Raw genomic sequence first — 25,319 nt, forward strand, 5'->3', positions numbered from 1 at the left:
AACTTCCTGGCTTTTGTTGACTTTTCCCTGTCCTTTTCCCCCTCTGATGTAAATGAAACATACCTTTGTGTGTGTGTGTGTGTGTGTGTGTGTGTGTGTGTGTGTTAATTGTAGATAAACGGGCGAAAAGTACCTCTTGATTTTGTAACCCTCAGAGAAGGAGAAAGAGGGAGGAAAAATCCCTGTCACTGTCATCTGTTCATTTTTAATGAGCAATTTAAAAAAATTGAAAATAAAAGAGGAAAATGAATAGGTGTTGAACCAGCCCGTGATATGTAAATGCCAACTAGTAATTACCTAAAACCTCAATTTTCATTCTGTTTCATCTTGCAAAACATTTCATTTTCCCCGAGTGAAAACACTTCGTTCGGGCTCGCGTGACGGCTAGGGGGCACTTTGGCTCTGCGCTGCGGCCGCCTCGGCACGGCCGGCTCAAGGTTATTCCCCTCTTGCCATTCCAGTGGCTGTGCTCCGAGCGGGCGTGGTGCCCTCCCCCCACTCCCACGAGTCTGGTTTCGGGGAGCCTTGTTCCTCCTTGTCCTTGCAGAGGATCGTATTGAATTTTGGCTGATCGAGCCTTCCTCTGCATATTAACTTTCCCCTCTTACCTGCCTGCTAGACCCTCGGCTTCCCAGAGTTGCATTTCACACTGTGAGAGCAGCTTTCTGCCAGACTCCCTTTCTCCCTTGGAGATTTCAAATGCAGCAGTCTCTATATTCTGTTTATTGCTTCCTCTCCTTCTTCCCCCCCCCCTTTTCTTTTTTCCTTTTCATTTTGGCGGCTGGGGGCAGCTCTCCTGCCACACTTAGAAAGATGATTCTGACATTTCTTTGGCATACTCATAGGTTTTCTCTTATTCTGCTTTAGGATCTGACACCTTTTGGATGTATTCGTGCAGCATCTTGGAATGTGGCTTGGGAATGTCCCTGCCTCTGGGTGGTTGCCCTCCCCAGCCTGTTCCCTACCTAGGAAGAGGGCAGGTAGAAATGAGAAACAACGGTGAGCCTGGCTGAGACTGTCAGCCGCAGATAAGAAAGAATTCTGGATGCAGAAAACCAGAATTATGTTGTCCTAGAACCCTGGAACCAAGAGTGCTTTGCCTGGAGTCTCAAGGAACACGGCCTCTTTAGTGAGATATATAGCTTCATAATTAGCCCGTTGCATTTTTTCATGAGTGCTAGCATCAGCGTTCTACGATGTGTTTCTCTGATTAACAGCTGCTTTGCAACTATTTCCTTGTGCCACTGATGACCATATTTGTCAGGGAACTCCTGACAGAGTACTGATTTCTTACTAAAACGCAGCATTTCTGTTTGAAGAGGCTTCTCTCATTCTAGGCACTGCCTGGCTTTTATAGTCAGTCCTTGTTAAACCTTGGGTTGGCTTTGGTCTAACGCTTGTTAACAGGATTCTGGGTATCTATCTACTTCAGAGTATGAGCGTAGGAACCTTTCACGGGCAATTTAATCTGCTCAGATGCGCACGTGTGGCGCTGCAGTGTTGGAATGGGGTTTTGGACCTGCGTGTTGGTCATTTTCTTTTGCCCTCTAGTTGTGATCTGTCTGGGTTAAAAAGGACTTGGCTTTGGTTGTTAGTGTCATTAATTTTTGAATATTTTTAGTATTTTAAAATGGCTGACGAATGCTCACATTTTTAGGAGATAGATGTGTATGTAGCACACAGGAGTGCCGGAACTGGTGACATTCCAAATATGTGTCGCTGGAGACAGTGCATCAGTTTTACGTGTCAGGTGCAAGGTGCCAAGGCTCCCTCCAACCCTAGGTTCGTTGTTAGGCAAGCTCTGTTCTTCCGTCCCCCTTGTGCAGAAAATATAGTGTGCATTCTGGAGATTAGAGTGTGCAGGTCTTTTGTAGGAGAGTGGAAAACACCTAGGAAGCATCTCTTGAGCGAGGACTTTCAGGAACCTCGCTTCTTCTCACCAGGGATTACTTACCCTACACAACGCATTTAACAGCACATAGTTCATCGTAGATAGCCCCTGAGTATCCTGTATTCCATTGATTTATACAGTTACAAATCCGGGTCTCTCAAACACAGATCTCTCTCAATTGGCCAATCATCTTGGATCCAAAGGTGTTTTTCAACCTGAAGTCCCCTCCTTTTTTCTTGGGTTACTGGAAGTCACTCCAGTGTAACCACTGCAAAGGCAAGGATTTACTCCTCTTTGCACCTTGATTTATCTCTAGCTTTAAGTGATGAACGGTGAAAATTAGCAAATTTCCCTAAAATTGCGGAGTTGATGGTGACAGGGTTGTTTTATTTTGCTTTTTGAGGGAGGAAGGCAGAACAGAGGGTCACAGGAATAGGGGTGATGAGAAACTTTGCTTCTGTTTTCTTCTGAGTCCATCTTATTTATTTATTTATTTTGGTGGTACGCGGGCCTCTTACTGCTGTGGCCTCTCCCGTTGCGGAGCACAGGCTCTGGACGCGCAGGCTCAGCGGCCATGGCTCACGGGCCCAGCCACCCCGCGGCATGTGGGATCTTCCCGGACCGGGGCACGAACCCGTGTCCCCTGCATCGGCAGGCGGACTGGACTCTCAACCGCTGCGCCACCAGGGAAGCCCCATCATCTTTATTTTTATGAAACCAGCTACTGGTAATTCACCGTGCACTCATTAAGAACTCTCTTAGTGCAAGAGAAGGGGAAAGGAAGGCCAATTCCATATTTATCACGGACTCAACAGCAAGTGGCTTCAACAACGGCATCAGGTGCTTTGCACCAGAATTTTCCCTGGCTTGCTGCACTCCCACAATGTGTGCAATAAAGTTCCCGCTTCTGTTTTACATCTTTGACATTGAGGCGGAAGATTTGGCCTGAATTTGTGTAATTTAGTTGGGCACAAATATAAGCCATGACTAGTCACATTCATCTCCTAATTAGAAAATCAAACGATAGTACAGGACAGGCAGCAGGCACCCCATCATTTCACCCAACAAAAGCGTGTTGTGTGTATTGGACCTCTGCAGAGGGAAGAGTCAGTTGAATCGCTTCATGAAGTTAATGAAAAGTGTCCAACAATAGTCGAGTGAAAGATGCAAACCGAGGGCACTGTCAGTTATCTAGAGTGTTCACATCGTTGCAGTATGGGGAAAGGTTTTGGGAAATCTTTTACCGTCTGTGTGCGAATCATAGGGCTTGTAAAATTCTACGTTGGATGGTCCCTTTTCCGCCCTATTGAAGTGCCAGGTCCTTACAAGGAGAGAGGAGAAGAGTGAAGAGTAGCAGAAGAAATAATTAGCGGAAGGAGAGGGGTTTTCGTATCTGGACATCTTTCTTATGAAGCACATTATGTTGAGGCTGTTGGTTTGGATGCTTCATGTTTTTACATCTGGCATAGTGATATCGGTGCTGTTAAATATGTGATTCGCCTGTCGCCTGCTTTTTCTGACAAAGATCAAGAGGAATGTAAACAAGCCCCAAATATACTTTATGTAGGTGTTCGACAGTATTATTTTATATGGCTTGAAATTAGTGAATGGAAACTTTAAAAGAAATTGTTCATATTTTTGCAAGTTTGAAGTGTGCCGGGACTTTGTCAAATTCCCGTTAAAATAAACACGTCAATTTCACCTCCCTTCCAAATTCATTTATATTGCTTTTTTAAAAGGTGTTTTCTACTTTACCTGATGTTTAAATTGGATTCGCTCGTTTATGCTGTTCTTTGCTCTATCCCCCACGTTTTCCTTAAATGAATTACTAATGACAGAGCACTCCATCATTCCCTCTCTACAGCCACTTTAAGGAAAGCATGGTGATCTAAACCTTTTAACCTATTAAACATGATTTTTCCCAATTGAATCAGACCCACCACAGGTGTAATAACTAATCATTTAAACTACACCTGCTATTATGTATTTTTAAGCCATTATGCGTGTTGGATAGATGATAATTCATGTTTATTGCATTGTCCGATGGATCCGTTTTGCCTACACTAGGCTGATTAATGTATTTAAAGAAATAAGAGATGCAATTTTTTAAAAAAATTGATGGAATGCGCCAAGCACTGCATTGAGTGCACCATTAAACCCATCAGAACTTTGCTCTCTGACCAGAAATGCATATACCAAGGACTGTATTAAAAAAGCAAGGTGAAACCTGTGCATTTTAGTGGTGGGATTCTGTTATCTTTCTCTGTCATGGAAAATTTTGAAAGGAGGAAGGAAAGGTTTACGCTTCTACTGGTGAATGTCAGGAGCTGTGCTGCCAGCATCTCTGGCTTAAGACCTGCTTGTCCACAGTTCCTCTGACACCTGGGACACGTACCAGGGCGTGTGGAGCCTGCCACATGATACAAATGCCGTCATCGTCTTGTGCATTGAAGGTGTACTTTTTCTCCAGGTGAAGAACAATTAACCCCGAGGCATCTGAGCTGTGCAGATTGGCCTTGACCCCGCGGGGCCTGGGGTGGTGTAACTGTGACTAGGCCTCTCCTCCTCTTGCTTTTCTCCTTCACCACGTCCCCTTCGCTCTTATCCCCTTTCCGTTTTCTTCCGCCTTCCTTTCTGTTCCATCTCCTCTGCTCGTCCATCTGCTGTCTTCTTCTTCTCCTCTCCCGTTCCCTCCTTCGCCCCACTCCCTTTCCTTTTTCTCTCTTCTGTCTTTCCCCGTTCCCATCTCTTCGTTAGAACGCATCCGTTTTGTTGATGTTTGTCAGATTTTTCTTGATTTCTGTGCAACCTGAGGAGATCTGGTCGAGGGGCTTGGGGGTGCGTATATAGTTTTGGGGTTCTAAAATATTGAACATCGATTTTTCTCTAGTCCAGAACTGGTTGATTGTCACTGCAGTTCATGATGGTGGGTAATACACTCGCAGTGTTGGACAGATGCTAACCAGTCTCAAGGAGCACTCGTGTGTCTTATCACTGACAGGCCCAAATCTGCCAGTCTGGGTACCTGAGTCCGTCCTTGAGGGAGAGGGTCTGAGGCAAGCCTCCCATGGAGGGATCCCAGGGAAAGTATATAAGAGAATTGCCCCGAAGTTCTTTCTTTCTGATTTATCCTATCTTTTGTTACCAGAGAGGTCTGTCTGGTCTCAAGATTAAATTCATATAAAATATGAAGAGGAGATTTGTAACTTGTGTTCCATTTATAGCCACAGTACTTTCTGTTTGAATCTCTGTTCAACTGCTGTCCTTAGTTTGAAGGATCTTAGAAAACTTCCTTATATTTGGCCCCTTAGAAATTTTTTCCTTCACAACTTATGAGTGAACTGCAGGGCCTGTTGACTTTACCTGTACCTTGAGACTACATCATTCTTTTGGTTTTTTTTTTTTAATTCTTTTGGTTTTGATGAGATAAATAATGCCAGTCATTTACAATGGCCCCTTTCCAATCGGGGGGCAGGTTGGCATTTCCCACCCGTTGGACTTAGTGTCCAGGGTGGAGAGCAGACAGGCGGCGTGCAAGCAAACGCTTCGTGTGTGCTGAGTGATGTGAAGGTTAATACCGTCAACAGTTTTCCTTCCATCCCCTACGTGGCTCATTCGTACGTAGGAAGATTTCATTAAAATCATTACCAGAGGTAGGTAGATAATCTGTCGGTCTGCCAGCTTGTAGCCATGAAACCCCAAACTTTATCCTTTGAGGGCTCTTCAGAATTCAGCTCCATTGCATAAGAGGGACCAGTGTGAGTGGCTCTGTGTGTTGTGTCTTACAGAAGCCTTCCCAGCCAGTATACGCTCAGCGCTTTGCCAGTCTCTGTCTCTACATCATGGTCTCTTCCTTTCAGACGCTAGCAGCGTAGCTGGGGAAGCAGCCTGAACATTAGAAGACAGTGCAACTGTGTCTTCAGTTACATGGTGCACACTGTAAGCACTGAAGAATTTAAGAGAGTGGGGAGACCAGAGATGACTTGCTTATTTAGGGAAGGCTTCGAGGAGTTAACACAGCCTGTGGAAGGGCTGTGCTGCTGCTGCTGTGTGTGTAATGTTTACACAGGTAGAGGCAGGAGAGGGAGGCCTTCTAGAAAAAGGGCATGGTGTGGGCACAGGTGTAGGGACGTGGATAAGCACGGCCAGGGGAGGGCTACCTGCTGAGGAGTGTGAAGAATCAGCTTGAACAGGGAGAACAGGAAGAGATTACTGCAGCTCTTAAAAGCTAGGCCGAGGGGATTAGATTTGATAGAACCAGATACAGGAAGCCAATGAAGGTAGGGAACCAACATAGTCTTTTATTTAAGCAGATTTTAAATGTGAGAAATAAGTGGTTAATTTGACCACAGTATTGTGCTTATTTCTATGGACCTGGGATAAACTTGTAGGATTTTTAATCTTGAAATGCAGACTACTGACGTTTACTTTTCTTCTCTGTTTTATCTCCCCTACCAGATTGCCACAGCAGTGAAGTTTCTACAGAATTCTCGGGTCCGCCATAGCCCACTTGCAACCAGGAGAGCATTCCTTAAGAAGAAAGGTACCGGTTCCCCATGGCCTTGCGCAGTGGCCTGCACAGAGGGGCTGGGGGCAGGGCGGATGGAAGCCATAGTATTGACGAATGATCTCCTATAGCTGTCCCACTGTTGTACGGGTGGCGGTGAGGGGAGCCCCCTGGTAAGGATGCAGCTTCTTTCCTTACAGTAGAGCAGAGGTGGTAGAATTCAAATAATTGTGAACACCAGACGTAAGGCCAACAACTTAGCCCAGGACAGCCCGGCACAGGCTGCATTCAGCAGCAGAAGAGGCCCATGGATAAGACTGGGGAGGACTCTTGCTTTCTGGTCTGTTCTTCTGATAATGACCCTGGCTGCAGAATGGCTGGCTTTAGGTTAGGAGGTCAGCTGCTTCAGTAAAGAATGAGGAAGAAAGAAATGAAGGACGAGGGAGATGAGATGACTACACAAGGTCAGGTTAAGGTCAAGCTTGGGGTCAGTCTGATGTACGGATTGAAGTGGTAAATTACTGGTTTTATGGTATTTCTGTAAGCAGGTATTAAATGGATCTTGACAAATTCAATATTGTCCGAAGCAGACAGAATCTATTTTGGTTTTATTGAAATTTAGGACATGTTTCTTTTTTTTTTGCGAAATATAAAAAAAACCCAAATCAAACAAAAAAAAGAAATCTGACTTTTCATTCTTTGAACGTTTAATTTTCTGGAAAGCTAGGAAGTTGTTTAAAGGCCCTTAAATACCATGAGGGAGGGAAGTGAGTTTTCTCCACCCCCACTGAACAAAACTCTTTTTCCTTAAGGAACTGGAATGTCGGCCTCCAAATTCTGGGTTTTGAGCTTTAAGTCATTAGTGGCTGGAATAGAAGACAGTGTGGTTTGGTGGTATTTCTTAGGTCTGCTCAACGGTATCCCACTGAAGTGATGCCACAGAACCTGGTCCCAGGGCTGCGCTCGCAGGGTTTGGGCAGAATCAGCCCAAGCATTTCATTCACAGGCAGCTGTTTAGAGGCAGCCTCAAGGCCGGTCCCTGTGACTGAGTTGATGATGAGGGGTGCTGGGCGCTTCCTGGCGGCGTGATGCTTGCCCCCATCAGTAGGAGATTAGGAGATTATTAAAATTTGGAGTGCGTTGGCTGGCCCCCTCTGCAGTCATCATGCCGTAAAAGAGTTTTTCCTTGAAATATGTGTACCTATGGGGAGTAATTAATCATAAAAGCTTAGGGATTTCAGCTCTCTCATCAAAGCATTGAAGCTGGGGAAAGCTGAGCCTAAAAGCTGTGCTGATTACCCGGGGTAACCTGAGACAAAATCTATGGTTGCCGAGAGATCCTTCGCCCCAGTATATTGTGCAATATTATAACTGCCTGATCTTCTCTTCCACTGACAATGACCAGTTATTCCTCATTTTCTCTCAAACGCAGCTGGGTTAGAATTTCATTTGCAGAAGGTATTTAGAGCAATTTAGAGACAAATGTCTCTGGTGTTTGCTCGGCACTTCCCCACTGCAGGCTTTGCTGAGCAGTTTGAATATCAGGAGCTCCATCTAATCTGTTTAATTTTAATAAATCCCTGACTGGGAGAGGGAGAGAAGAAAAGAAAGAGAGAGAAACTCTGGGCCAAATAATACTTCTTTTGACTTAGTTGGCTAATAATTACTGTAGTTATTATTTGTTGCTCCTTAAAAAAACCGCCAAAAAACAGCAATCAATTAATTAATTCAACTAAGAGTGTTTACGCTGCGCTGAGAACAGAACAGACAAAATCCCTGCCCTCTCAGAGCTTCAGTTCTACCAGGAGAAGGCAGATGCAGCCAGTGCTGTGTGGGAATGGGTTGCACTTCTCAGTGGGGTGATTAGAAGGTGTCTCCTCGGGGAGGGTGACATGGGAGCGAAGACCTGAAGGAGATGGGTATTTGTTGGTACAGAGCGGGCAGAATTCCTTCCCAACCCTTAATGTGGTCTAGAGTTTTTAGAATTTTCGGCAGCAGGAAGCTGGAGAGGCATCCTACCTTTCTTCTTCTAAAGAGAGTTTACCCCACACTCAAACCTAGAGTCACTGGACTTAATCACCCATCTCCATTATCCTCTAAAACGCTGCTTCAGTCAGTAATCATCTGCTTCCGAGTTGCATCCCAATAGGGTAAGTTCTAGCAGGACCTTTTCTGGGCAGAGGATTCCAAGGTTTGATTGGCATCTGGGGAAGAAGAGCCCTCTGTGGCTTTAAATTTCACTTTTCACATTTCTGGCAGTTCCTGGGGTCAGGCATACATGATCCCGGAGCTTGGCACCATTGCTGATGGGCTGGGTTGAGGGAGGAGGGGCTGTTGTGAAGGAGCGCGTCTGCCCTGTCCCTGACAGCAGTTGGGAAGGAAAGGGAGTTGGCTCACTGGTCTTTGGGGGTACGGAGCGTGTCTTGAGGGGAGGGACCAAGGTCCTGGCATCCTCCGGTCCTGTCTCCCCACAGGACCCATTGCACTGGTGGGTTGGGGCGCTGCCTTCGGGCGAGCTCGCAGCTACTGTAGTCTCGGCTTTTCCTAGCGAATGTCACTTCGGGGAATTGCATTGGAGCACTGTCTTGAATTATAATCTCAACTTTCTTTCTTTCTTTTTTTTTTAAATAAACATCTCTTTCCTGAAAAGGCAAATCCAATTTTGTTTTTCTTTTAATATTATTTAATATAGAAATTGAGGCCCCTGTAGTGCATGTCAGTTCAGTGGAAAATGAGGGTTACTTTAGGCGCATCAGCTGAGGTTGTTTTATTGTGAACCCGCAGCCCCGAGCAGGGGCCTCGTTCCCTCTGTTACTGACGGGTTAAATGTGTGCCCTCTGAGTCTGGGGCTGGGGAGGCCGGGGACAGTGGATGGGATAGGGTTGGAAGAGCATTGGTTTGCAAGGGTCTTTTGTGTTCGTGTTTTTTTGTTTTTGTTTCTTCGAGATCTCTTTTGGATGCTTTAAAGTCTGAACATGGAGTCATTAATGAGAAACATGACGTTATTAGAATCATTTATCATTTTCTTTGAAGCTTCTACTGCCAGTTTGTGTAATTTACAACATTTCTTTCTTTTATTGGGAATTTTTTGGATGCAAGAGCAAAGCAGCCGTTCACCTTCAGAGTATTAGAATAAGTGTTTTTGTTTTCCTTCCAACCGCTTGATTCTGCAGATGACATCAACTGCAGAGTCAACCACACATGAAGATAATTGGCCTGTGTGTGGGGTGTAAGCCCTCATAGAACTGGTCTATATATAGAAGCAGTTCTTGCCAGGCAGGGATCACATCTGGGGCTTTAAGCAGGCTGCAATCCAGGAGGTTGGAGTAACTTAAAAACAGCAGTAGGGTCAGTCCAGAAAGCTAGAGGCTTGGATATTGTTGTCAGTAGGCTTATGTTGACTTGACACCCTGTCTGACCACAGAATGCAGGAGGCAGTCTGCTTGCAGACACGTTTGGCAGGCTGGGTATAAGGCGGGTAGAAGCGATGCCTGTTCGTGTCGAGTAAAGAGGTAGATGAGGTGGGGAGAAGACAGAGTTGTCTGTTAGCCACCTCTAATACATCTGTTGCCAAACAGGGTTCTAGAAAAAAGCTGAGCATCATCTGCTTTTTTGTGTAATTCAGCACCTGGGTGGTGCTGGCTGACCCTTCGGCTTACTGTGCCCTTCTCAAGTGTATAAGTAAAGGGCTGTATTCTCCCTCATCTAATAAATAGTCCGGGGTGGGGGGAGGGTGAAGGAAAAAGAAACAAATAAAACACACCTAAAAGGTGAAACTTATTCTAAAAGGTGAAACAAGATCTTATCTTTCTTATTCTAAAAGGTGAAACAAGATCTTATCTTTCTTCTGTTCCTGGAAGCAGAACCCCCAGTAGCAAAACTGCCTCCTTGCTGGAAATGAGCTTGAGGAGGAAACCTGATGGTCTTCACCTTGGTAGTGGGGTGGAGGTGAAGGGCTTCTGTCACTGGAGTATTTGAAGGGGGAGTGAATTCTTACACAGATTTCAATTTAACTCACTTTTATTACTTTTCTTTTTTATCATTTACATCCATTTCATGAGGTAGTTTGCATGTCCTTGAATGGAATCTCGTTACCATGAAAGCTTTTTTAGCATTGATTTCATAACAGTCTTAATTTAATAGCTCCATCATTACTGAGTAGCTCTGGGAGTGGGGCCTTGGCTTTCCAGGTCACTGACCTTTTAATTACAAACCTTGTTCTGATGGCCAGGTTATCGACTGGACAGCTCCCAGCTTGTGCCCCCAGGATGAAAACGAAAATAACTGTGTTTCCTCCCCCATCTCCAGGAAAAAAAAATTGTAACCTCATGTGTTTCTAAAATTAATTTTCTCCTTCAGCTTTGCTTTATAATTAATTCTTTAATGTGTCTTAGTAAAGCCAGAGGATTTTTATAATGCTGTTTTTTCTAGAGCTTGGGTCCAGTGGATAGCGGGGAGGGGGCGGGGAAGAGGGACGAAGAGCTTGCCAGCCACCACCCCATGCTTGATCGGCGTTTCCTTGTCCTCAGAAACTCCTGTGGCTGAGCTGGAAAGAACAGTATTGGCTCCGTGAGGGGCTGTCGGGCCCTTCTGATTCTTTGTTAAAGAGATGTGGATTGTGGCATCAAGATGTGGATTCATTCCTGCATTTGCGGGAGTCATCGAGCCTTGTGTATCATGGACATTTTAAAGAGACGTTCCTGTTCTTTTCTTTGAGAAAAGAACAGGGTTGGACGAGTTTTCTTTACTGTGTCTTAGCTCTCTGTTAGTTTTGGGTGACTGGAGGGAACTGGGACCCTCCACGTGGGGTTTCTGCTCAGTTGGGAGCTTGGGTCGATCTAGGTTCTCCCTCACTGATGATGAAGAGGGAGAGAAAAAGGGGAGGACTGTGGCCTCTAAGTAGGATGACCATCGGTTCTGGTTTACCCAGGACTGTCCTGGTTTTAACACTGGAATTACTATGTCTTGGGCAGCCCCTGAGGCCATACAAGCCTTACTCAGGAGTGAGAGCTACCGAGAGAGACACAGCAGGTGTTTTTGGAAACCGGGGGAAGAAGTCCACTAGCAGTTGGTCCCCGAGAGTTCAGCCTGCCGTCGAGCGGCATCTTCCTCAAACGCTGCCCGCTCGTACTCCCCTGGCCCGGCCCAGCCCTGCCCTGCCCTGATGTGGGTCCAGTGCAGGGAGTCTCTGGCGGGGAGGCCGTGCCCTCCAGGCGAGGGAGGGCTGCCGGAGCCGACGCAGAAAGGGCTGTGTGTGGCAGCCGCATGCGTTCCCGAGGATGATTGAGCATCTCCATCCATCTGTTGTGAACGGAAGTCTTCCTTCCCTGCCAGTCTTGCATCTGCATATCCGTCACCTGCTGTTCTGGACCAGCCTATTCATCACACTGACTGGTGTTCCCCCCATCAATTTTCCTGCTCCCCTTGTTATCCAAACTTGTCTTAATTCCACAGATTTTTCTCAGCATCCAGGATGAGAGCTAGAGCAGCCAGACGAGCTGAACATCGTGGCTTTCCCATTCAGAGGGGGAGCTGGTAGCACGTGCTCCCTGCCAGACGGCTGAGTCAAGTGGGTTTCTACACTTCTCCCTGCGATGAGGGGACAGTAGCACTGAGGAGCTTGGAGGGGGAATCAGCTCTTTTAGATTTACTGAGTTGTTTTGAGATTTTTCTCTGAAAATGAAGAATGGCTCTTCCTTTCTTAACTTGTGTGCCTGGAACAATATTACAAAGAAGAGCAAAGCGACACCGTCATGTACAGTAGTATCATTTTTAAAGGTTTTTTTTTTTTTTGAAAAGGTAAGATATATACATGGTTTCAAAAATTCAAACAGCGAAGAAGGATGGACAGTGAAGAAGTCTTCCTGTCATCTCTCGCTCCTGTCACCCCCACCATCCTCTGTCTCAGAGGATGCTGCTATGAACAGTTTTTGTGTATCATTCCAAAGATCTATCCATATAAAAGCACGTTAATATTTATTAACATAAACACCTTTTAAATACAGTGGTAGCATATTTCACACTTTAGCTTATGCTTGCCATTGTATCTTGGCGCTCATTCCACATTAATACATACAGATTTGCTTCATTCTTATCAGTGGCTGTGTAGTATTCCATTGTCTTCCTGTAACATAATTAATGTTTGAGTCAGTCCCAAGTTAGTGGACATTTAGGTTGATTCCTGTCTTTTGTTGTTTCAAACAGTGCCTCAGTGAATATTCTTGCATATGCATTTTCTTAAAATTTCAGGAGATCATGTCCCCCCCCAAGAAAATAAAACTGTTTTCTAATATAAACATGACTATAGGTAGACAGAAATTAATAAGAGAAAAAAACCAGTGTAACAAATTATTATTAACACTTAGCACAGATTTGGATTCTGAGGGGACATTCTGGTCACTGGTTACATGAAAAATGCTTTCTTTCTAGAAGAATCCTTTTTTAATCCCATTTTTTGAAGGGATATGGGCTCATAAATTTAATTTTTGATTCAAAATAAACATTGAAATAAATGGAAAGCTTCAGAAACTTGAAAGTTAGTACCTGTTTTCAAATGAAGTACAGTTCATCAGTATCCATGGGGGATTGGTTCCAGGACCTCCAGGGATATCAAAATCCAAGGATACTCGAGTCTGTCATATAAAATAACATAGTATTTGCATATACCCTACACACATCCTCCCATATACTTTAAATCATCTCTAATTTTACTTATAATACCCAATACAATGTAAATGATGTAATTGCCTGTCTTCAGCAAATTCAAGTTTTGCTTTTTGGAACTTCCTGGAATTTTTTTCTCGAATACTTTTCATCCATGGTTGGTTGAATCTGTGGATGTGAAACTGGATATGGAGGGCTGACTGTCGTCTCTCAGTATCCAAGCAGGGATTGGTTCCAGGACCCGCCAGGGATACCGGAATCCATGGAAGCTCAAGTCCTGTAGTCTGCCCTCTGTATCCAGGTTCAGCATCCATGGATTCAGCCCTCCTCAGGTTGTGTAGTACTGTAGTATGTATTGACAAAAATACGCATGTAAGTAGACTTGCGCAGTTCAAACCCGTGTTGTTCAAGGGTCCACTGTATGGCTTAGTTTTCTTTTGTCGTAGTTGGATGTGTGTGGGTCCTGGGCCATAGGTTAGGTGGTCAGCCTTTATTCAGTGCCTGGTGTGTGCAGAGTACTATTTATTACATTAGGGCTTCATGAAAGGACTATGAGGTACTTGTTTTGTTTTACAGACGAGAAGCTCCTTGGGAGGTGGGAATGGATGCTGAGTGCTTATCAACCCTATCTATGTCTGTCCATGAAACATAGCAGAACCTCAGAAGTCAGCAAAATCTGATGAGGGAGCCATGGAGTCTAAAGCTTGGTAGGACTGTGAGCTCCTCAAGGGGGGGTGACCACGTCTCACCCTCCTGGCGTCCTCAGCAGTGACATAGCAGCCTGGGTCAGGGGCTCATGAACGAGGGTTGAGTGACTGGGTGATGAGAGTTAGAAGACACCTACTGGGGAAAGTTTCAAAAGGATGTCAGTTTTCCCTAAGTCTACAGTTTGTTTATTTGTTCAATCCTACATACCTGTAAAATGGTTTCAGAATTGCTATCCCATAGGCCTTTACCCAATACTCTAGTGTTTATATAAACAGTGTTTATATGCAGTTCTTTTGTCTTTAGTCTTATTGAATCCAGTGAAAACACTGTTTTTTCAAAGTTACTTAGGTCAGCAGAGCTCAGTTTTGACCTAGACATTGAGGGAGGCAGTGGGTGTAGATGGTCGGAGAGGAGCGGGAAGGGCATCATTAGCGAGGGGAGGCTCATGCAGAGACACGTGTGCAGTTGGCTGGGTTGGCCCATGGGGTCCTCGGAAAAGAAGAGAACCGAGGTTGGTGAGATGGGCAGTGAGCAAGGAGCCAGTGTTAGAACTCAATATTATAAATAATAGTTGAGAACACTTTCTGAACCAGTTGAAACTCTGTGAAACTCTATTTGAGGACATTACTCTGGGCTCTGTACTTAAACTGAATTGGCCTGCCGATAATAAGACCAGCCACAAGGAAGGTCCTGCCAAGTCCTTTGTTAGGTGTGGAGAGTAGCAGTAGAAAGGGAAATAGAAATGACAACATATTTATGTAGAGAACTTTGTGGTTTACAAAACACATATATTAGTTAATGTCTTCTTCACTGTACACTTCTCTGTGATTATAGGCAGGTTAATAGATATTTGTTGAATGAATGACTACATGATTTAAATCTCCCATTTTACAGATGAAGAAACTGAGGCACAGAAAGGTTAAGTAGTGCAAATGAATGGCAGAAATAGAACTAGGACCAAGTCGTCTGACTAGAGTTCTTTGAACTATACAATCTGCTTTCTGGAAAGGAAGGACAGAACCACAGACATGGTAGAAAAAAAGAGTAAGCCATGCTCAGTAGTAGATGGGATGTGTGAGGTGAGGAGATGGGACTGAAGGTGACCCTCAGGGTTGTTACATTGTGTTAAGAGGCTTTATTGATGTGTAACTGACATACAATAAACTATACATATTTAATTTGTACAATTAAAAAAACTTGACCTATGTATATGTACCTGTGAAACCATTGTTGTAATCAAGAAAATGAACACACTGGGACTTCCCTGGCGGTCCAGTGGTTAAGACTTCGTTCTTCCACTGCAGGGGGTGCGGGTTTGATCCCTGGTCAGAGATCTAAGATCTTGCATGCCATGCGGTGTGGCAAAAAAAAAAAAAAGGACATACCGATCACCCCCCAGATGTTTCCTCATGCCCCTTTGTTCTCTTCTTCCCCCCACCCCCCATAACCCTGGTTCCCAGGCGAACACTGATCTGCTTTCTCTCACTGTAGACTAGCTTGAATTATCTAGAACTTTATATAAATGGACCTGTGTGGTATGTGTCCCTTTTTTGGTCTGGCTTTTTTTGTTTTTACTCAGCATGATTATTTTGAGATTCATCCATGTTATTACATGTGTTAGTGGTTCATTACTTTTTCTTGCTGAGTAGTATCCCCTTGTTTGGGTATCCTACAGTTTGTCCATTCACCTGTTGATGGACGTTTGAGTTGCTTCCAGGTTTTGGCTATTAAAAGTTAAACCTGCGGGCTTCCCTGGTGGCACAGTGGTTGAGAGTCCGCCTGCCGATGCAGGGGACACGGGTTCGTGCCCCGGTCCAGGAAGATCCCACATGCTGCAGAGTGGCTGGGCCCGTGAGCCATGGCCGCTGGGCCTGCGCATCCGGAGCCTGTGCTCTGCAAAGGGAGAGGCCACAACAGTGAGAGGCCCGTGTACCGCAAAAAAAAAGGTAAACTTGTTGGTATCATAAAAATTCATGCAACAGGAACCTCTGGAGTTCTGAGCAGAGGGGAATTTAATGTAAGAAGTTAGGCATTTACTCCCTTATGAAAGGGCCAGAGGAGCGGACACAAGGCCACGCCTCCAGGAGTGACTTCCAGAACACTGAAGGACTAACTTGCTAGGAAAGCTGCTCCCTCTGCTCGGCCAGGAAAGTAGGGAATTAGGAGGCTACCACTTGGAACTTTTGAGTTCAAGAGCACACCCTTTTTGCTGTGTTCCAGAGATCAGGAAGTCACTGCTGCCACCACTGCAGTCACTGTGTCCTGACATGTGTAAAAACAGCGACAGGACTTTGGAATATGAACTTAGCTTCTACCTCTGACAGAATTGCCTCTTGACCCTCATGAACGAAGCTGGAGGCTAGATATTGGACACTGTAGTAGGAAACATTGGTGTTTCCAGTATTTGCTTGACAATGTCTTGGTGTTTGCAACCTCAAATGCAGCGCGTACAGGTCTTTTGCCTCATTTCCACTTTCTGAATCACCTGTGAGTGCACCTAATTCCCAGCCAGAGTTCTAGTAGCCGAGGAGTCTGGGAAGTGTTGCTGTTAGTGTTCCAGCCTCTGGTATCAGAAATCCCACTAGAAAGAGGTGGGAGTGGATGCTGAGTGCTCTCAGAGGAATCCATAGGAGAAAAAAGATTCACAAATGCAACATAATTGCCCCCAAACAGGGTACCAGCACATTTATATCACAAGCCTCTTTCTTACTGAAGGCTTAACTTGGTATTTTTCAAGCCGTTTTGATAACAGCCTACAAAATGAGGGAAGCATTCATTTTGCTGCAAACGATGCTAACAGAAAGAGTCAGCCAAAAGAGAGTTCGTGTTTTCAGTCTGGAAGCAGGTGGCAGTGGTTTATGTGTAAATATAAAGTATTTCATTCACCACAGAGCAAACTGTGTATATATAGGAGGAAAAGATACTTTTTTAGTTAACTGTTTTTGTTGTTTTCGAGAGGAGCTGGGCCTTTAATTGTTAAGAAAAGCAGTAGTGATGTATCTCCAGTTTGTTCCAGAGATAAATATTGATGTGTTCTGTATTACCACTGGCCTTCTGAGATGATTTTAAGAATACTTATCCCTCCTTTCTGGCCTCACTTGGGGATGCAAGTTCTTCTAATGAGATTTGTCTGCTAAGGGTAGGCAAGGGAGTTTTCACCAGAGGGACTACGTGAGACGTGGGTCTGTTGGAGCTGCTGGAAAATGTTGCAAGTAGGGAGGGACTTGTGAAACTTAGCACGAGGTAGAACTTAAGGCCATCTACTGAAAAATATTTCATGTTGATTGGACTATAATTAGAAGGATTTTTAATTAACTGGATAGTAGTCATTCACTAATCCATTGTTATATTTACATTTTTGAGTCTATGCCTTATAAAAATAAATTTATCTGCTGCTGCTGCTGCTGCTGTGTGTGTATTAGAGTATGTGATTTGTGGAGCATAAGTTAGCATGCTTTTATTTTATTTTTATTTATTTATTTATTTATTTTTTGCGGTGCGCGGGCCTCTCACTGTTGTGGCCTCTCCCGTTGCGGAGCACAGGCTCCGGACGCGCAGGCTCAGCGGCCATGGCTCACGGGCCCAGCCGCTCCACGGCATGTGGGGTCTTCCCAGACCGGGGCACGAACCCATGTCCCCTGCATCAGCAGGTGGACTCTCAACCACTGTGTCACCAGGGAAGCCCAGCGTGCTTTTATTTTAAATGTACTTTTCATTGTAGACTTGGCTGGGTTGGTCAGTCAACAGCTTTATGTTCTTTCCATTTTTGAAGTAGAGGTAACTCACTAAAGGTCTTCAGTAAGTAGAGTGATGGGGCTCTCGTTCTCTCCCTCTCTCTCTCTTTTTACACACACATGCACACACACACACCAGCTTATATTTAAATTGCGCTAAGAACTGAATGACTGTACTGATTTTTCCATTCCAACTTTAAACAGACCTGTGTTTGGTTTCTAAAACATTCTGGTAGGAGCTGGTCTTCTCAGATCTCACCCCTTTCATCAGTCAGAAGACTTGGGAATACTCTAGTTTCTTACTGTTAATTATTCTTTTTAGATTTAAAGCCCTTTAAAGTAATCTTTCTGTAATTAGATTGTTGAGTAGATTGTCTTCAGCAGTATGGTGGTCTTTAAATTTTGTGTAGATTTTCAGTTTGTTAAATGATTGCAAAGGCTTTCGTTCATAAAGTTGAAGTTTTCCTTATCATGGCATTTCAGGGGAAAAAAATCATGACCCCCCATGATAAATTAAATATCACAACCACATAAATGTCATCTTTTCAGTGAAACCTACAGTGCATAGGAATGGGACTCTCTTGCACTCTGTTTTTGGCTTCAAGCTGGATCTGTACTCTTAACCAACAAGAAAAATATTTTGCCACCAACAGTGGTGAACCTGTGAAGCTGAAGAACAAAGCCATACCCTCTTCTGCTTTGTGAGTCACAAACAGAATTGTCAATTAAATTATTCTAATTGCAAATTTTGGGGTCTTGGCCGAAAGAACACAGGTTGAGTTTGAAGAAGAGGCAGTTTAAAAAATCAGTTTAACTTTTACAAACGGAGCTAATTTGTACAGAATGTAATTGGAAGAGAGTAAATACGGAGTTTCATGATGACCTCTTTTGAGTTCATTTCTGGTATTTACTTATTTTTTCTTCAAAGGCTGTCCTTTACGCAGCCCTGGAAAGAGGAGACTAAGTACTAAAATAGAAATAACAGAAAATAGCACTGTTCTCTGGAAGCCCGTAATACCTGATTTTGAAAGCGTTTTACCATTCATTCGTTCATCCATCCAAGTATTTATTGAGTGCATATTTTTTTTACTGTGCTGGTCCTGGGACTGAAACTATAATGGTAAATAAAACAGCATTCTGGGGTAGAGACAGACTCCCCCAGAAATGTGAAATGTGCAAAATTGCTACAAGTAAGCAAGGTGCTAGGACAGAGAATATTGGGAGCCAATATTCTTTGAGCCAGCTCAAAGACGCCAAGGAAGGAAAGGAGGTTGACTTGATCTAGGAACCCATGCTGGGACTGTAGTTGTGAGTGAAAAGAAGAGGGACCCCTCAGCAGCTTCCATCTGGAGATGCCATTGGAAAAAAAAAGGTCCTGTTGGAGTTTCATATCCCCCAATCTGGAATCTTTTGTATCATCAGTTACCAAGTTCAGCTGTATTTACCATACATTCCTAGTCTGCTGTCTGCTGAGTGCTGTGCTAAGTGCAGTTGGGACACAAGTGGTCCATGCCCTCAGAGAACTTGGTGATGAGACAGTAGGAACTACTTAGTAATACAGTTACTGTAATTTATAAGCAAGCCTGAGATGATAGATACAGACTGTATAATAACCACCAGCATATGTATTCTGCTTTATAATTTAAAAGCATTCTCACATGCATTTGCTCATTTAATCTTCACAGTAACCAAGTTGTTTCCTCAAAAAATGTGCATGAGGGCTTCCCTGGTGGCGCAGTGGTTGAGAGTCCGCCTGCCAATGCAGGGGACACCGGTTCCTGCCCCGGTCCGGGAAGATCCCACATGCCACGGAGCGGATGGGCCCGTGAGCCATGGCCGCTGAGCCTGCGCTCCGCAACGGGAGAGGCCACAACAGTGAGAGGCCCGCATACCGCAAAAAAAAAAAAAAAAAAAAATGTGCATGTGAGCATGGAGATTTACGGAAGTCCACCATATTTGAGGAACGGGTCTCTGTCATCACCGAGTCATTGAATTTCAATGCACCGTCTGCTCATGTGGACCAGGGTGCTCTCCCTGAAGAATCATATTATTAAAAATGAAATTATTTTGCCTACGCCATTTCATAGACATTTCTATTATCAGGAATAGAAGATGAATTTAATTTTAGTTTTATTTAGTTCTGGAGGTTTTCTTCTTGCTGCCTTCCACAAGGGCACAACCCAGAGAGTCCATCCCGATGTTTGGGAAGAGGAAGGCCTGGGCTTGCGGAGGACGGTTCTGTTAGAGAATGCCGTTGACTCTGGTGTTCTGTACAGAGCCTTTTATCAGGACAGGAAAGGGTAAATAGGGCTATCTCTGCAACGGCGGAGAGGTCGAATGGTTACATTACACAATCTTCTAGAGCATCTTGCAGTAAATACATGGGTTATATTAAAAATTGCAATCATATCATTTTTATAGTAAATTGCTGACCTTATGCAGTAGAATCAGCTTTATTGAATTTCGCCAAAAATGCGTTTATAATTCTGCCATACACACGTGATATTCATGTCCTTGCTGTCCATGTGGAAATGTCCCTTTTTACGATGTTAACCAGATTAAATCGACTGTCTCCTGAGCTGCCGAGCCTCACCTTTAAGATCCACTCTCAGGAGTCGGACCTCCACGGAGCAGCGCTCACCTCCCTCAGTTCGGATGTCAGCGCACAGAACGCTGGAGTCTGGCACATTAGGAAGCCTTGCCCCAGTGGCACAGGTTTGGCCTTGAGATTATTTCCAGGTGGTTCCAGGGCAGTTAATGTATATCGTGTATGCTGAATGCTCACAAGGACTTACCATAATTACTGTTTGTTTTGAGGGAATGGCAGGTATTTGTTTAAAAGGATTTCATGCTGAACCAAGAGTATACAGGTACAGTTAGTTCTCAGCTATTCACTTGTGAATATTCATTGCAAAAGTTTAATCTTAAACCAGTTTTCCTTTAATTCTCTGTAGCTCTGCTCCCTCTCTAACCAGTGTGGGATCACGAGGCAAACTAATTTTAATGTTAGTCTAACAGAAGCACAATCAGGAAGTTGTAGTGCATATTTAAAGTGAAACGTCAGCGTTTTTAAGTTATCTGCTTTTTAGAACCATTTGCTTTGAGTTTATCTCTCCTTTTCATATATCTGTTATCTACATACCTATATATGTGTTTGTATAAATTGCTGGTTCCCAGACAGTTTTGCATACAGAGGCAATATGATACGGTGGAAAAATCATCCATCCATCCATCCGTGTACTGACCATTTATTAAATGTACATTTTCTTCACGTCCCAACATTTATGCTAACACTGAAATTACAAAAATAAGGTTTAACATCAGAAGTCTAGTGAGATTCCATGGTATGCAAACAAGTGTAGGGTGGGTGATAAAATGTTACAGGTGCTGTGATAGGTATTTGTATAGAGGCCCAGAAGAGGGAGTGATCAGTTTCGTGGTGTGTGAGGAGGACCAGCAGGGAAGTGTTGAAAAATGAGGAGGGCACCCTTATAGGAGTCCAAGAGGATTAGTAGTCTTTAGGGTTTGGGGAGTGGTGGTGGCTTTAATCCATGCCAGGGTGGGATGGGAACGTAATCTCCAAGGAAGAAGTGATCTGGAGAATCAGGAAGCGGGCTGGTAAGTTGGAGAGGGAGGCAAGGGTCAGAACTTACATGTGTTAACGCAAGGGTTTGGATTTTATTGTGTGGACAGCAGGGAAGCCATTGAAGAGTTTTATGTGGCATAGTAATGGATCCTATTTGTGTTTCAGGAAGCTTGCTCTTCGGGTAGGGTGGGCAGTTAGGAGTTCACTGCAAGAATCCAGGTGAGAAGGGCAGTTGTGAGGATGGAGAGGATGATGAATTAGGGAGAGTGAGGAAGTAGAATCTGCAGGAATTGGTGGCTGAATAGAATCAAGGAATGAAGGAGAGGGAGGAATCCGGGCCTGGCGAGCTGGCCTGGAGGAGAGCAAGTGAAAGAGTGGGAAGAGTACTGGGCCCAGAGTCAGATGGCGTGAGGGAAGGAGGCCTGTAAGGGAAGTCCTGTAGACCCCTGTGACGTGGCCAGGGATTCTGCGGCTGGAGCACCACAGTCAGTCTGTGCCACTGTCATCGTCAAGCTATGCCATGTAGGTCCCCTGGCTCTCAGAGTTGCTTCCACAGGGTGACTGGTAGGCTTACTCCCTCCCCATAGACATTAAGTGGTTTCACTGAAATCTGAGACTCTCTAAAGAAAGAGAAGATGGCATTTGTGAAGCAAGTGTTATTTTATCTGGAAATGGCTTCTCGGTGAGAAGCCTGTCACTGCTTCCTGGTGAAACCTGCCTCTCCTGCCAAGAAGAGGGTCCCACTGAATTGGACCATGGTCATCGTGGGCTGCTGCTCCCACTTGCCCCTGAAAACATCCTCCTGAAAGCCCTTTCTCCCCCCTGTCACCTACTCCTTATTTGCTCTTCTCTGAGTTCGTCCATTTCTGTCATGTTTGTATGTATTCCCTCTGATCTTTTCGTTCGTGACAGGTGGCTTTGCTGATGTGGCCTCCAGGGGCTCCCCGCACACTGGATGACATGGTGGTTACAATGACCTGACCCTGCAGGCGCCTTGGTTTTCTGGTAGCAGGTGGCCTTCTTGGTACCTTAACTCTCACAGGTCGATGAGTTAGAGGGGTAAAAAGGTGTGGAGTTAAGGCAGAGAGCCCAGCGGTCAGAAGCTCCAACAGGAGAGAGGGTGAAAAAGATCTGGTTAGTACATGAAACGACTTCCTGGGAGATGATACTAATTTCCAAGTCACCTGTAAGAGGGGTGGAGAAGAGCATTTTGCTTCTTCAGGCTCCTCCTCTGGCGCCGGTCCAGCTCTCCTACAGGGCTCTCAGGCACTGTAGCTGGAGAAGTCTTCCTTCCCAAGGGCTGCGGCCTTAGACGCCCTTGCAGCTCCATCCGGTTCCATGCCTGGGGCCAAAGTCTATTTGTGTTGACGCTGAATTGTGATCTGCAGTTTCGAAAAGCATATAGGTTGTATACTTTTAAGTATATCTGAAAGCAGATTTCTTCTCCGTAGGCGCCTTGCTCGGTTGTCTAGCCTTTCCACGGAAAACAGCCTCCTTGCTTGATTTGGGGCTGCTTTAAAGCACATGCTGAGCATCTCTGGGCCTCACCCCTCCCGCCTCCTCATTAAAACCACCTGCAGGACTGACTGCCTCCCCCAGCAACTTACACCAGCCCTACCTCGTCTCTCATTGACCATTTCTGGCTGAGACCCTCGCTATAGCAGTTCACTTTGGTGGCTTTCGCCTCTTCCTTCTGCCTTTTTTAAAATTATTATTAAAAACTTAAAATAAATATTAAATTTAAAAAATGTAAAATGAATGGTTTGGACCTTTGGTATTGTTATCCATTCACCTCTGGTAGAGTCTTCAAGACATTGACCTAAAGAGCCTTCCTCCTTCTTCCTTCCCTATGTACATAGTGGGGAGAAGGATAGGGAAAATGACAGAGAAAAACATGTTAAAAATGATTTTCAGTGTAAAACAAGACAGGGAAAAAAATCAATCTTTAAGGAAACCCAAAAAAAGCATCTCTCATTACAGTAATTAAACGGCAGCATTTAACCTATCAGAATATGCTGTATGTGTGAGACAAGCCAGGGAGCTGTGTGTTTGAAATTAGAGCTCTAATCCTCAGGGAAGAGAATAGTTAACTAGTTTGTTTTCGAGGTGCGAGAGCAGAGCTGGGAAGGTGTGAGTGTGTGCCTGTGTGAGTGTGTGCCTGTGTGTGTGTGTGCCTGTGCGTGCGTGTGCCTGTGCGTGCGTGTGTGTGCCTGTGCTTGTGCTCATGCTTGTGCTCGTGTGGGTGCAGGGCTGGGGCTGTGTTTACCGGGAATACCCTGGAGGTCGATATTTATCAGCACGTGTGTGCTGTCAAGAAGCACACAAGCTGCTGTTGCCCGTTCATTAGGTTTTCAGAAGAGCCCGGCGTCACCTGTGGCTGGGCATTGCATCAGAATAGTAGAACTTGCTTCATTCTGGCCCTCTGGGACTCACAGGAACAGATTTGAGAGACAGGATGAGACAGGTGGAAAAAGAGAGACACAGGAATTAGGGGAAGGAAGAAAGCGGAATAATTTTCGAGAGTGCACGGCACAGACTCCCCAGGACAAAGCATTACAGCTTGTTGGGCTGGCACTTGGGAAGGGTGGACATTTCGCAGAGCACTGGGCAAAAGGGATGGCTCACAGGCAACCTTCTCCATACAGGGGTCCCCTGCCAGTGTTCACTGCTGTTGGCAGGGTCCCTTTTGTGCCGTCAGGCAGTGTTGGGGTTTATGTGAATGACAGAGATTGGCACTGTGTCCTGTCTGCCCACTTTAGTGGCTTAACCTCTGTCTTTCTGTACCCCTGGCTGGAGTTTGGGGCATTGTTCATGCCCTGCCCCTCTGGAAGCTGCTGCATTTTCTCTCTAGATATTCTCAGAGCTTGGCAGCTGCAGTCGGAATTCCACAGGATAGGCTGCCACGTGGCAGAGGGGAGCCTGCCCATCTGTTCCTGTACCCCTCATTAGGGGATGTGCTCTTTGGTGACTTGGGCGGTGGGGGAGTGCTGAGACACATGTGATCCTTTTAGGCTCCCAGTCTCTGTGGTCCCTGTGACGGCAGGACGGGTTTCTACTGTACTAATAAGGAGCCCTGGGGATGCTGGTTACAGTGTGATAATCGTCGTCTTGGAGGGCCAGAGGCGTGGTGTGCACTAACCTCATCCTGGGGGAGTGCTGATGAAACCCGGACTCTGCCTCAGTGCCTGATTCGGGGCTGGGGGAGCAGGGGAGGTTGCCAGTGTTTCTCCTGGTTCATTATTACCAGGCTTGCTTGTCTTTGGGGCATTTCATGAAAACTTCTTTAGTTTTCCTTAAGAACTTTGAAGAGCCAATGAGCCTGATGGAAAATTTTCTGTAATAGCTCAGTACAGCAGCACCCTTCACAGATACCAGCTGATTAATCCTCAGAGTGCCCTGGGGGCAGTGGAGGGGACGATAGTGGTTCTGGTGTTTTTTATCCCCATTTTATAGACTGAGAGACTGAGTCACCTGGAAGAGACTGTGGCTTGGGCCAGAGGGAAGGCGCAAATCTGGAAGCTGAGGTTTAGAGCTCTCTACCTTTTGGCTTTCGTTGGAACTACCTTAAGTCATTTGGGAAATCACCCTGGGTTTTGCCTTCCCATCCTTTTTGTTTTTTTCCACTTGCTGCTGTGTCTTAGACATAACGTCATATCCATAAGTATAGATCTCTATCGTCAGTTTTGATCACTGCCAGGTATTCTGCTGAGGGTATATACCATAATTTATTTTAACCCATCCCCGTGATGGACATCTGAGTTATTTTCATTTTTCACCATTATAACAACTCTTCTCTAATATCCTTGAGAAATGGGTATTTTCTTACTTTTGGGGATTACCTTTATAGGGTAAAATCCTTTGAGTTGGAAAAGAAAATGGGCTTGTTTTCATTTTCCTGTGCTTTACTGAACAGCCCCCTAAAGAGGCTGCCGCAGCTTCCAGCCTCAGCACCTAGGGTCAGTGCTCTGAGTATGAGTTCCAGCTCCATGGTGTCCTGCCGGCTGGCTTTCAGGATTTCATCTTTCAGTTAAGCAGTGAAACTTCCTGACCTCAAGAGCTTAGAGATACTTGCCTGTTTGTTTCTTTTATCGTTTTAGTTTTCTTTTATGGAATTTGTTTTGTTGTTAGTAAAGCAACAAGGAATATAACAGTTTTTTCCTCAGGACCAACCTGGTCGTCCTAGTATTCATTGAACAATCTATGTCTTCCCCTACCCATTTCACCTGTCAC

The 25,319-nt window shown here is 44.9% G+C and overlaps 1 protein-coding gene across 1 annotated transcript in view; it reads left to right on the forward strand.

The window, feature by feature from the left end:
- Nucleotides 1-6,165: 6,165 nt before the first annotated feature.
- PEX14 (peroxisomal biogenesis factor 14) overlaps nt 6,166-25,319 on the forward strand; it is an 86,074-nt gene continuing 66,920 nt past the window's right edge. The window contains exons 1-2 of the mRNA XM_065898395.1: nt 6,166-6,171; nt 6,350-6,434. Coding sequence (XP_065754467.1) covers nt 6,166-6,171; nt 6,350-6,434 — 91 coding nt within the window. The remainder of the gene's footprint in view (nt 6,172-6,349; nt 6,435-25,319) is intronic.

Source organism: Phocoena phocoena, chromosome 1 (assembly GCF_963924675.1).
Source record: "Phocoena phocoena chromosome 1, mPhoPho1.1, whole genome shotgun sequence".
NCBI classification, from domain to species: domain Eukaryota; kingdom Metazoa; phylum Chordata; class Mammalia; order Artiodactyla; family Phocoenidae; genus Phocoena; species Phocoena phocoena.